This window comes from Hydra vulgaris, chromosome 11, assembly GCF_038396675.1.
Source record: "Hydra vulgaris chromosome 11, alternate assembly HydraT2T_AEP".
In the NCBI taxonomy this organism is placed as follows: domain Eukaryota; kingdom Metazoa; phylum Cnidaria; class Hydrozoa; order Anthoathecata; family Hydridae; genus Hydra; species Hydra vulgaris.
The window spans coordinates 50,860,001-50,873,158 of NC_088930.1; the positions used below are offsets into that span (position 1 = coordinate 50,860,001).

A 13,158-nucleotide genomic window follows, 5' to 3' on the forward strand; every position below is an offset into this window, starting at 1 on the left:
TATTTATTATTAAATATTATTATAGAAACTATTTTAAATGAATAAAAAGGCTTGCAATATATTTGTCTGTGCCCCTCGCTCCATTTCCTCCACCTAGTTTTAACTTTATTTAAAAAACATTGAACTTTCATTTTATGATTATTTTAGGGTCATTTCATTTCAAATCACCAGAAAAACCCAAAAAATGTCTCCACATGTTTTACATTTTGCTAATTTTTTAAATATGTTTTAGGCTTTATTAAAACTATGAAAATCTGAAAATTAAAATCTCCAACAGTTCTTGAGATATTTAGATCTCGTTTATCTTATTTATGCTGCCTCAGCCATTAAATAGCAAATTTTAATGAGCAGAATGATTAATTGACCTGAAATTTAGTACATACACAATCTTTCACAGGACGCATTTAAATAGCAATTTTTTTTTTTTTAAGTACCATATAAATTGAATAATAAATGCATATTTTATAAAGTATTTTGGCGATCAAAAGAAAATTTCTCAAGGTGATTTTACCTTGATAAATTCTTATAGAAAATAATTACAAAATATGCCATTACAATATTTGTTCTTTTTAAACACAGCCTTTTATGTAAAGCTTATTTAAATGCTGAATTGGGATAATATTTATGGTAATTTATGACAAAATTACTTTATTTTGTTTAAGTAGTTAAAAAGTCTTTTTGAGCTCAATAATAAATTTATGCATCAATTTTAATTTTTTGTACCTGGGGTAGGCTTAAGGTCTGACAGGATAATTTTTTTAATTTTTTTTTTATTCTAAGGTTGAGAGGGAAAGGAAGTAAAAGCAGTAAGGGATGTGGTATTTTTGAAGGTTTGTTTCTTATAGCATTATTTTGCTTTATGAGACCTCATAGAGCAATATTTAGAAATAATAAATTTATTTATTAGAATTTTTTTGAACAAGAACAAACATTTTTCTAAATATAAAAACCCCATTAAACTTAAATCCAAATGCAGTAATGATTTTTTGACTTTTATAAATACAGCCTTATATTTTCTTACAATAATTTCATTGCTTATGTTTAGGTTTTACAATGGTGTAAATATTAAATTCCTGCTACTATTACATATTTACTCTTTTATTTAATGAGTGTTATATGATTACAATAAAATTAGTAAATAAAATTGAATTTAGTTACCTTTCATTTATGAATAAAGAGTAAGTCATATGTGACACATGAATATGAATAAAGTGTATCAATAATTTTTCATATAATATGGCACATGGATGTAGATAAAGTGTATCAATATTTTTTTATAAACTGAAAATGTGAATATTCTGAAAAGTATTAATTTTATTAAACCTATTAAAATCAAATTTTTTTTTTATTTAAAAAAATTTTTTTTATTTAAGAATAAGTGTTTTATCAGATCAAAATCCAATGTTGACGGCCACAAGCAAGGTTTAACAAGAAGACTAGGTCTTTTAGATTTATCAACATTTTAGAGTGATGAATAAAATGAGTTGTGTTTTTACAACAGTTTGCCATTATCACAGAGAATACTCTAGAATTGCATCTGAAAAAAAATATCAGAAATTCTTTAATTTTACTTCTGCTTGTATAATGTGACTTTTTTTATTATACTTTGATTTCACTACAATTAAACTGAAGTTGTTGATTATTTTCAAAAATTATATTTAAGGTAACTTCTGAAGACTATTATATGAAGTGTTATTTTTTGATAAAATTTGTTGTTTGGTAAGAAACTAATTAGTTTAGAAAGTAGACTAACATTTTATGTGATTTTTGTTTAAGGTCGCCACCCCATCCCGTTAAGTTTATTGGCAAAGAAAAGAAAGGAACATACAGCTTAAAAATGGGTTTGTCTTGTTGTTTTATTATTAAATTCTGTTTAGGAATGGCAGCAATTATAAGTAGACTTATTTGGTTACAAGGGGCGCAAATACGTTTCATCAAATACAAATACATTAATTCTAAATTTCCAAATACAAATTCAAATACAAATATATTCAGTCTGCATTTTTCAAATACAGGTACAAATATTTATAATTAGGTTAAGATTCTTTCAAGACAAGACTAATAAAATAGTCTACTATTTAGAAATATGAAAACAAGTATCCTTCTAACAAATATCCTTGTTTCTATTTTTAACACTAAAATTAGATAAAAAACAAATTTTTAGCTAATTTTAGTGTTAAAAATGGAAACAAAACAATATCTCTACTTTTTTTTTTTTTAAAAACTGGGTAACTCATTTTATGGAACTGCAAACACATTTCAATCAAATATAAATACGAATATTAAAAAAAAAAAATTTATTTAGTACAGCGCAAATACAAATATGCCAAATCAGTCTATTTTTACCAAATACAAATATGTTTTTGACCCCAACCCTGGTGATTAAAATTAGAAAGTGAATTTAAATTATAACAAATGAAAATAAGACATAAATTGGGTCCCTAAGTGTTTTAATAAATTATTTTTTTGAGTGTCTGTTCATGGCATTAAACTGATTTTATATAAGGGCCGGTGAGTCTATTTAGGCAACCAACCAAGGAGAAGAAAAACATTTTTTAACAACTTTGATTTTTTGCTTTTAAAATTATTTACCAAAAAAATGGCAGCAATAAAAAATTTTGATATTTGTTTTTATGTTCTTATATGTTTATCCTATTTTTTAGGCTTTATTTGAATACTTTTGGCATTTTTATATATTACAATTAATGAAATAACTTCACTTTTTTGTTTTAATACATTTTATTGTCAGGAAATCATAAAATAATAAAATTATATTGTAAGGTTAGCTAATGTTTTTGAAAATCACTTTTTGTGATGATTGAAAATCACTTTTTGTGTCCCACTATTAAAGGAGTATACTCTTAAATCTTGACAAAGAAGGCTCTATCGTCATATTGAGGCTGATGAGGCTAAGAGAAGAAGGCCACTGTGCAGATAAACAAGTTGATCTTAATCTTTTCAGTTTTTTGTATATGAAGTTATAAAATAATTTTATTAGTGCTTTGGGATCCTCTTTACATAAAAAGTAGAAAAAATCATCAAATTAAAAAACTATTGATGTTTATAATTTTAGGACACTTTAGTCTTCGCAGCAGAAAAAGTCGTGGATCTGATGCACCAATTATTATAAACCCAAAGTATTCAGTGGCACCTAAAACATTTGGAATACCCATTCATTCTTGTCCCCCTGCAAAAAATGTCAAGGTGTTTTGATAAAGAAGATTAAATATTGTTTTTTTGATTTTATATTATAATTTTCTAACTTATTAATTTTTATTCTAGAATGTTCCTTTGGTAGTTGAACACTGTTGTAATGTAATTGGGGAAAGAGGAAAGGAGGTTGTTGGAATCTACAGGTTTCTTTTATGATTTTTTAATTTAAAATTATAACAAATTTATATTTTAGTTCTTCAAATAGTTTTTAATAATATTCAGTTTCAGTTTTCTAATTCGTTCAGAACTTTTTCTACTTAAAATTCTTTAGTTTATATATATATATATATATATATATATATATATATATATATATATATATATATATATATATATATATATATATATATATATATATATATATTCAAAATTTAGTTTTATATAAACCAGAAAATGATATCATGTGTTATTGTTATCATTTTGGAATTTAGAGTTCCTGGAAATACAAGCAATATTCAATTACTTAAGAGAGAACTTGATGAGAAAGATCCAAAAGATATCAATTGGGATGAAGAAGTAAATTTCAAATTTTAAATATATTTGTGATGTTGTTATAATTTATAATTTATCATAATAACCTTGAAAAAATAAAGGAATTGTTTGATTCCACTAGTAACTCCCTGAGCTATAGTAAACCTTTAATAATTAATGATATAAATTTACATAAATTACTAATTTTTTTTTAATTATCATTAAATCACTTTTATGCAAGTTAATTAGAATTTAATTAGGTTTATATAGTCTCATGTTGTGAAAATGCTTCAATGAGGAGATTACAGCAGCAAATATTAAATGAGGAGATTACAACATCAAATATTAAATATGAAACCATAATAGTAAACTTACCAGCAACATGACCCATTAGGCTTGAATTAGGATCAATATTTAAACATTTCACATATTAAAAATATTTAATTAACGTTATTTATCTCAATGTAGAAATGGTATGAATTAAACAACATTGGAAGTTTGCTGAAATCGTTTTTACGAGAGCTTCCTGAACCTATTATTCATAACAGTGAGTTTAATTTTCTTACTATTCAACTTTAAGTAGTGTTTCATGTGTATGTATGTGTGCAGGCCTTCCCAGGAGAGGCGTGCGGTCGCACGCCTTGAGTGAACACGGATATTTTTTTTTTTTTGGATAACTCGGCCACGCTTTTTTAGCATATATTAAAAATAACGCATTTTTAAAAAGACGCTGAAAAAATCAAATTAAATTCGTTGTATTATTTTGTAATTTTTTTAATAATTTATTCTTTTCATTAATAAGGAAATAATAACATAAAAATAATGTATATATATATTTTTTTTTTGAATTTTTTTTTCTTATAACAAATTTTTATTTTTTTATTTTACATTTTTTTTTTTTTGAATTTTAAATTTTTTCGCATAAGTATGTCTTTTTACAAAAAATAACTTCTAAGTTCTAGAAGAATTATTATCTACAAGGTTCTTGATAAGTATATGAATGTTTAGCTCATTCGGTTAAGACATTACAAAGTGCCGCGGAGACCCGGGTTCGCATCCCGCGTCGGCAGAGCATATTTTTCAAAATTGATTAAAAAAGTTTTCGGTCACATTTTCTGTTTATTTTTTCGACTTGTCTCAAATATCGTTGCTGAAAAAATCAACACCTAAAAATATATTATAAATAATTATAATATAAATAAATATAAATAAATAAATTTTTTTTTTAATGTTTACTAGACATAAAAAAAAAAATTGTAATAAGAAAAAAAAAATTTTTATAAATAAGTATAAATATATATATTTCATTTTTATGTTCATATTTTTATATTAATAATAGGAATAAATTATGAATAAAAATAATAAAATAATACGACAATTTAGTTAGGTTTTTTCACCGCCTTTTTAAAAATGCGTCATTAATATATGCTAAAAAACCGTGGCCAAACTCTCAAAAAATATATATATATGCGTGGTCACTCAAAGCAACCGACCGCACGCCTCTCCTGGGAAGGCCTGGTGTGTGTGTGTGCGTGTGTGTGTGTATATATATATATATATATATATATATATATATATATATATATATATATATATATATATATGCATATGTATATATATATATATATATATATATATATATACACACACACACACACACACACAATTACATATAAAAATTAACAACCTTTTTTTTTTTTAATGTTTTTTACAGTAAATTTTGTTTTATTTTGCAAAAAACGCTGATATTTGGCATTATTTCCACTAAATTTCTCTGGGATGGGATACTGCTACCCAAATTTTTTTAAATAGCCTCTGATATACATATCTTTATATATATTTATATATACATTTATATATATATATATATATATATATATATATATATATATATATATATATATATATATATATATATATATATATATATATACATACTTTTTTAATTTTGAAATTTAGAGTTACTTTTTTACATTTTTAAAAAAGAATTTTTTTAATGTTTGAATGTTGATGACTGAAGTAGTGAAAAAAAAGAGAAAGTCAAAATTGTTTAGTATTTTGACTTTTTCAGTTATAAGAAACGGCAAGAAAATTGCCCAGTCTGCAAAATCTAAATCTCTTTTTATTTATAATACCTTACTAAAAACTTAATTTTTAGATTTAATAACTTTTTTTTATTGTAACATTAATACTTGTTTGTAGCGCAAATAGCTATATACATGGATGCGGAGTCCCAAAAGGACTCCGCATCCATGTATATAGCTATTTGCGCTTTATATCTCTACTTTTTCCAAGTCTGTAGTGTCCAGAAGCTCTAAACATGTTTGTTGACTTATTATCTGCTATAATAAAAAAAATCATGAGATTTAATGACTTGAAACTTATTGTTTTTAAGCCTGGAGTCCCGGAGTCCTTGCCGCCATTATACCTAAGGACTCCGGACTCAAAAAATGATTGTTCCTCTAACCTAAAAAAATAAATTTTTTTCCTATTAGTAGTCCATAAACTTATTTATATTTTTAGAGCTACTGCATACCAAAAACTAGGATAAAGTAATCTTTTTGTGACTTTCAAATCCAGAGTCCTTTTTGGGACTCCGCATCCCTGGCTATATATATATATATATATATATATATATATATATATATATATATATATATATATATATATATATATATATATAATATATATATATATTTATTATTTTTTTTTTTTCAATTTTGCTATATAGGTGCCCCAAGAAGACCTAACGGTCTTGTCACAGAGTATCGCGGAAGTGCATTTATCCTTCCTTACCGTGACGCGAAAATATGTCCAGAGTTCGTTTCGAACCTGGATCTCCTGCTTATATAGCAAGTGCTCTAACCACTGGGCCAGGGCCGCATGAACAAGGTCTATATATACATATATATATATATATATATATATATATATATATATACGTGTATATATATATACGTATATATATATATATATATATATATATATATATATATATATATATATATATATATATATATATATATATATATATATATATATATATATAGACCTTTAAAAAATGTGAAACTCCTAGATATAATAAAAAAGATGTATCTTTGATGCAATAATTTTTATGCATAAATATAAAGTATTACTGACACTAAATACCAAAAAAGTTTTAACAGAATATTTTAACATTTTTCTTAATTTATAATTAGCAGTCAAATACGAAATTCAATAACTACTCCAAGTTAAGCTCAGTTTTTTGGTTTTAAGTATCAAATTTTTATGTAAAAAATAAAGAGTAAAAAATAGCAAACAAATTTTGATCTTATTTCCTGACGTATGTTATAACTGTTCTAACTCGATTTTGTTTCTGCATTTTTTAAGGCATTAGATACTTACCATGAGTTTTGGTTTCTTTCCTGATAATTTTTTGAATTTTTTAATAAATACTAAATTAAAAGACTATAAAAATGATAATTTTAGGATATATTCATTTTATTTTTATTCCTATATATATTTTTAATTATATGTTAAAAAATTCAAGGTCTTATTGCGGAATATTATAACCAGCGCACAGTAAACACAACAACTGATTAGACAAAAAACTTATTTAAGCAGCATTTAAATTATTGATTAATTTTTTATGCAGCATCTAAATACAAATATACTAATATTTTGGATTCCTCTTTGTTTTTTTCCTTAATTTTTTTTTAATAAAATTTTTTAAAGATACCTTAACTTACCTAAACAATGCAAGCGATGATTATAGTAACTATGGTTACTGGAAGTATGATTTTACAGTGTACTGTTTTGTTTTGTTTTTTATGTTTTGTTTCTTTAGATTTGAAAACTATGAATATCTTTTATAATATCTTTTATAATATCTTTTATAGATGTTTATTCTACTCTACTTGAATCCAATCATTTGAATGATCAAATGAAGAAGATGGCCACAATGAAAACTGTAATCAAGTCATTGCCAGAATATCATTATTGTACATTACAATTTCTAATAAATCATCTAAGAGTTATTGCTGACCATAGTGACAAAAACAAAGTAAGTTTAGTAAACTTAGTAAAATATAACTGTAACATCAACAAAAACAGCAGATTAATTTATAGATGTTTTTATCTAATTTTGATAATTTATTATGAAAAATATTATTTTTATGAGTATTATTGATTTTAATCGTTAACAATTGTTAATTAAAATACACTGTTTTAGATGATTTATTGAATACACTATTTTTAGATGGAGCCAAAAAATTTGGCTATTGTTTTTGGACCAACAATAGTTAGGACAAATGAAGGAGATCTTGCATCTATGGTCAAAGATATGTCTGATCAATGTAAAATTATTGAAACACTCATTTTGAATGTAATTTTTTTATTTGCTTTTTTATTCATGCTTATATGTTAACAAGTACTGCTTACATATTTTTTATTGTGTTAATAGTCTGAATGGATGTTTTGTGAAGGAGACGAGCCACCTCCTGAAATAGAAGTAAGTTTACATGTTTAATTTAAAATTTAATTTTTTTTTCCATTTATAATTTAACTTTTTTGTTTACTCAGTAAATCAAATCATATAATTCTGTTTGTTTTCCTTTTTTTCTTTTTTTTTTTACTTTATATTTTATTAGCAAAGCAGCTTTTTGATTATTTCTAATTTTAGAGTAAATTTTTTAGTAAATTAGAACAATATTTGCTTCCATTTACCGTGATTGCTTTATGTTTTAACATTTTATAGAGCAACAACAACGCAGAAATTATAAGTGCCAATACTTCAAAATGGATGGCGGATAGTTTAAATAAGTATGCTGTTCCTAATGTAGAAAATGGTATGTTGTTTTCTCTTTTTTGTTCTATTTACAATATATAATTTAAATAAATTTAGATGATAACTAAAAAGTTTTTTTAATTAAAAAAAGCAGATACAGTACTTAACAGGAATGAATAGTTACAGTAAAAAGTTGTGACTTAGCAGAAATGAACAAGTCACGTGTAATTAAGTTTTGGATAATGGTTACCATGGTTGCTGCTCAAGCAAAATATCAAGAAATGCTTGAGTTACAACTATATTAGTATTTGTAGAAAAGATAAAAAGGCGTAATCTTTCAAGGATTAAATTAAGCAATAATGAAACGTGATATCTTTATAAATATTTGGTCTTCAAAATTATAGTTTTTGCAAAATCGTGAACTTTGTTTTCATCACTGTATATAAAAAAAAATTATTGTTTACTCCTAAATTAACAGTGTTTTGATTAATTGGTTTTAAAATTAACATGAGTTTTTTGCACCATTACTAACAGTTTAGAAATGTTAAAAGTGCGTTTACAAAAAGTTCCAAAAGTAATTTTACTTAAATATGCATTCAATTTTTTCTAGATGCATTTCTACTTCAATCAAATTTTGGGATAATTTAATTAAATCATTTTCCATTTATGATACCTTAATTAAGTTTTGTTTGAACAAACAATAAATTATAAATGTAAGTTATAAAAGTATTAATACTATTATAGTGTTGTTACTTTTATAACAATATAGTTGTGACTATAGTGTTTTTACTTTTGTAGTTGTAAGTTTATTGTTTTTGTTTTGTTTTTTATGACTTTTTTGCTTACAAATTTAAATCATTTTATGCCCATGAAAATAAATTTCATAGTTTTTAAACAAAAACTTGAAGACCAGATATTTTTCCAGATATTACATTTCACGATCACTTAATTCAACCCTTGTCCTATGTAATAAGAAAGAGACTCAAGCTTGAAATCTAGAGCAGGTTCGACTACTGTGTTTTTGAACCATTTCTAAAAGAAAAGAAACATCTTAAAATGAATCAGCCCAAATGTAACCACAGTATTCTGTTCTAAAAATAAATAAGAGAATATAGAGGAAGAGAATAGAACCAGGAATAAGAAAATGCTAAGCACAATAGGAGTAATCTAATCAGATGGTAGCAAAAACCTTGCTACCATCTGATTAGATTAGTTTTACCATCTAAAAAACTATTGAAAACCAATAGTTTTTTTAGACCATTAAGAGTATACTGTCTAAGCCTTGTTGCCTCATTTACAGACAGAAATTGATATTTTCAAGGCAATTCAAATCATCCTAAACATGATATTTGAATGTCACTAAATTTACTTCGGTTTAAATGCCGCTAGTTAATGGATAATAAACAACACTATTGTGTTTATATTTTGAGTAGTCCCTTCATGATGTGTGTTTTTAAAAAGTAATGTTGATGCTACATCAACAACAGTAATGGAGCATTGCAGCATTGACAATTCAAAAAATATATATATTAAAGAAGTATAAAAAATTAATAAAATTTTCAGAAGTGTAGTTTATACATAAAACTAGATTAACCATAGTTTATTGACATTTATGTTTGTATTTACTTAAGGTTATGAAATACTCCCATTCTACAATATATGTTTTAATTAGTGTTTGCATAAATGAAAAACAAAATTTTTGTTCTTTGCATAGCATTTTTTTATGTCTTCTTGGATTCTTATTTTATGCTCATCTTTTTTGAATTTCATAAAGCAATTTTGTTTAAAATTTAGCGTATATAAAGTGTTTTGTGCTCCAGTTTATTGTTGCATTTGGTGTTCATGGTACTTACTGATTGCTCTAATCAAAGCATATTTGTTCTTTTGGATTTTTAGTCACAAAGTTTTAATAATAAGTAATTTTTGTAATCTATTAAGTCTCTCCTTCTGTATTTGTTAACTCTATGTTCATAGATAGTTTTCATATCTAAATTAATTATTGATTGCATGGAGATGAATTGTGAATTTGTAATAATAAAAAAGTAATAGTCAATTTAAAGTGTTTTTCAAATGTATCATATGCTTTTTATATATAACAAATAAATTTTTAACAAATGAATTTTTTTTTTTTTCAGATCCTGTTCAATCAGGAAATAAGGTAATATTTTTTAATTTTACAAGAGCTTGAATATTATTATTGTTTTGTTTTATTCGTTGTTTATAATCTTATTAGTGGGTTATATATTTTTTTATCTTTTGTTTTATTGGTCAATTATTTTTTATTGGTCGGTATGGTTTTATTTGTGCTTATATTTTATTGGTGGATTTTTTTTATTGGTTGGTTTTGTTTTGTTGGGGGATATTTAATCTTATTTTATTCTTTTCTAATAGGGTCAAAAGTTTTTAAATAAATTACTAAACAAAGGTAATAAAATGATTTCTCCTATAATGGATCGAAAGAAATCATCAACAACTGAACCGCCAAGGCAGATTGAGCCGGATAGTGACAGTGAAACTTCAGGTTTTAGTGAAACACAGTCCCCATTAATGCCTTTTAAAAGCGATAAGATTGATGGATCAGATAAGTTAAAGCGTGCTGAAATACATCACTTTGTACCATCGGAAGCGTTAGTTAACACAAATTCTTTGGTATCAAAAAATATGGGCACCTTTCTTCAAAACTCAAAGGTTTCAATGCGCTTTGATCGCAATAAATTTTCACCAGAATCAAATTATTTAGATGATACAGATGTGCTAATCAAACAAAGTCAAAGTTCTAATATTAGTAAGCAAGACGACGAAGATAGCGGAATTACGAGTCCCCAAAGATTTGATAGCGATGATAATAATAGTCTTACAAGTGAAAGTAGTTGTGGATTTAAAGAACCATATGGTTCTCAAAGTCCTGTTATTGGTCGCACAATGCAAGTTTTTATACCAACTGTTAAAAGGGCCAATTCATTAGGTGGTTACAGTGCAGATGCTGATGAACTTTCACCTACATCGACCCCAAGTTTGCAAAAGCCTTTTCCCGTTGAAGTAAAAGACAAAAGTGAATCGGAAATCGTAAAAAATGATTCTGTATTTTCTAGATATGAGAAACGTTGTGAAGTACGTCGAGGAAGAAAGCCTTGCGATGCAAAGCGAGAACTTTATTCTATTTTACCCGGAGACGGAAATAATTACGAAGAGAAAATGCGAGTACTGCTTGATAAAAACTATGATGGTGTCATCAGAGATCAAGTTGAGTTAGAGATGTGCAAAAAACCTTCACGTGTATTGAACTCATCAGCTAAGTTAACAAAAATTTCTGACAAACAAGCAAAAATAACTATGGATGATTCAAAATCAAAATGTCTTACAGACGATTCAAGCGATAAAAACCTACTTTTAAATGACTCAAAACAGAAAAATATTACTTCAGATGAAAATAAAAACTTTTTTCTTTCTACTAACCAAGTTAGTCGTCAAACATCGGATGAAAATAAAAACTCTTTTTCCTCTACTAACCAAATTAGTCGTCAAACATCGGATAAGATTTCAGCTCTTAATAATCAAGTTAGCCGTCAGCCAACTGATAAGATATCAGCTCTTAATATTATTACAAATGCTATAGATATGAAACAGCGTTCAAACAATATTTGCAATTCTTTATTAAGTCCTGCAATTGTTCGCAAAGTATCTCTAATGCCTATGCAGTCTTATAACCCCCAATTAGTTGCTCGTATTGATGAATTCAAACATAAAAGAGAGATGCTTGACAAAAAAGTAGAATCTTTATTAGCAAATGCATCAGAGATTAATGCTGTAACAGCGCAAGTATCTGTGAATTCGAATATGCCGAATATTAGATCTCAGAATCTTTCATCTCGACCAATCAATATAAAACCGGATACAAACTCAAATAAACCTTTCGTTAATTCAAATGAAAGTTCGTCAGGTAACATTGCTTTATCTCCTAATAAATCTAAAAAGTTAGACGAATACCTTTTACAAGTTGCTGAGTTGTTAAATGATTCTAAAAATAGTGAAATTCATTCTAACCGGCTGCGTGGTGATAATGACTTGAATGATTCTCTAAGTCATGAAAAACGGTCTATTGATCAGTTACGCGATCGTACATTTTCAAAATGTTCTACACGGGAGTATGTTGAAGAAAGAAACTCTCCACTTTTAGATTATACTTACAGTAATTTAAACTATAGTAAATTATATCCTAGTTGATTCGTTTAATTTTCGCGCTAGTAAATATATATAATCGTTCGCCCTCTTTTTTTCTTAAGTCCCAAAAATTTTTAAATCTCAAATTTCCCCCTAAGTTATTTTTTTAGTTTCAGATTATCTACCGATATATCGTATTAAAGTTTGTTTTCTTAATAGATTTTATATTGTTTATTTTCTTAATGTATAAATTTTTTATATAATTCTTTCTATTCGAGTTTAAGGTATAAATTGTAAATAATGGTTCTTAGATAAGAATCTAAATTATTTCATACTATTTGTTGTGTAGTATTTTTTCGTCAAGTCTAATACCTCGAATAGCGCAATAGAGTTTTATATAATTTTTTTATCTTTTGTTTTTAAAAAAGAATATTTAAAGCGGATGTTTTATTCATTATTTGATTTTTATAATATAAAATAATTGCAATAAACCTGATGCATATAGGCAAAGTAACGTCACGATTAGTAAACAATACCGTGGAATA

General features: G+C 25.6%; 1 protein-coding gene across 9 annotated transcripts in view; it reads left to right on the forward strand.

The window, feature by feature from the left end:
- LOC100198854 (rho GTPase-activating protein 21) overlaps window positions 1-12,950 on the forward strand; it is a 45,897-nt gene extending 32,947 nt beyond the window's left edge. For all 9 annotated transcript variants that reach the window (XM_065809119.1, XM_065809118.1, XM_065809120.1 and 6 more), the window contains 11 exons: window positions 1,777-1,841; window positions 3,074-3,204; window positions 3,283-3,356; window positions 3,645-3,729; window positions 4,153-4,231; window positions 7,566-7,729; window positions 7,925-8,050; window positions 8,129-8,176; window positions 8,423-8,513; window positions 10,588-10,610; window positions 10,844-12,950. In XM_065809119.1, coding sequence (XP_065665191.1) covers window positions 1,777-1,841; window positions 3,074-3,204; window positions 3,283-3,356; window positions 3,645-3,729; window positions 4,153-4,231; window positions 7,566-7,729; window positions 7,925-8,050; window positions 8,129-8,176; window positions 8,423-8,513; window positions 10,588-10,610; window positions 10,844-12,676 — 2,719 coding nt within the window. In that variant the 3' untranslated portion in view covers window positions 12,677-12,950. The remainder of the gene's footprint in view (window positions 1-1,776; window positions 1,842-3,073; window positions 3,205-3,282; window positions 3,357-3,644; window positions 3,730-4,152; window positions 4,232-7,565; window positions 7,730-7,924; window positions 8,051-8,128; window positions 8,177-8,422; window positions 8,514-10,587; window positions 10,611-10,843) is intronic.
- Window positions 12,951-13,158: the final 208 nt, after the last annotated feature.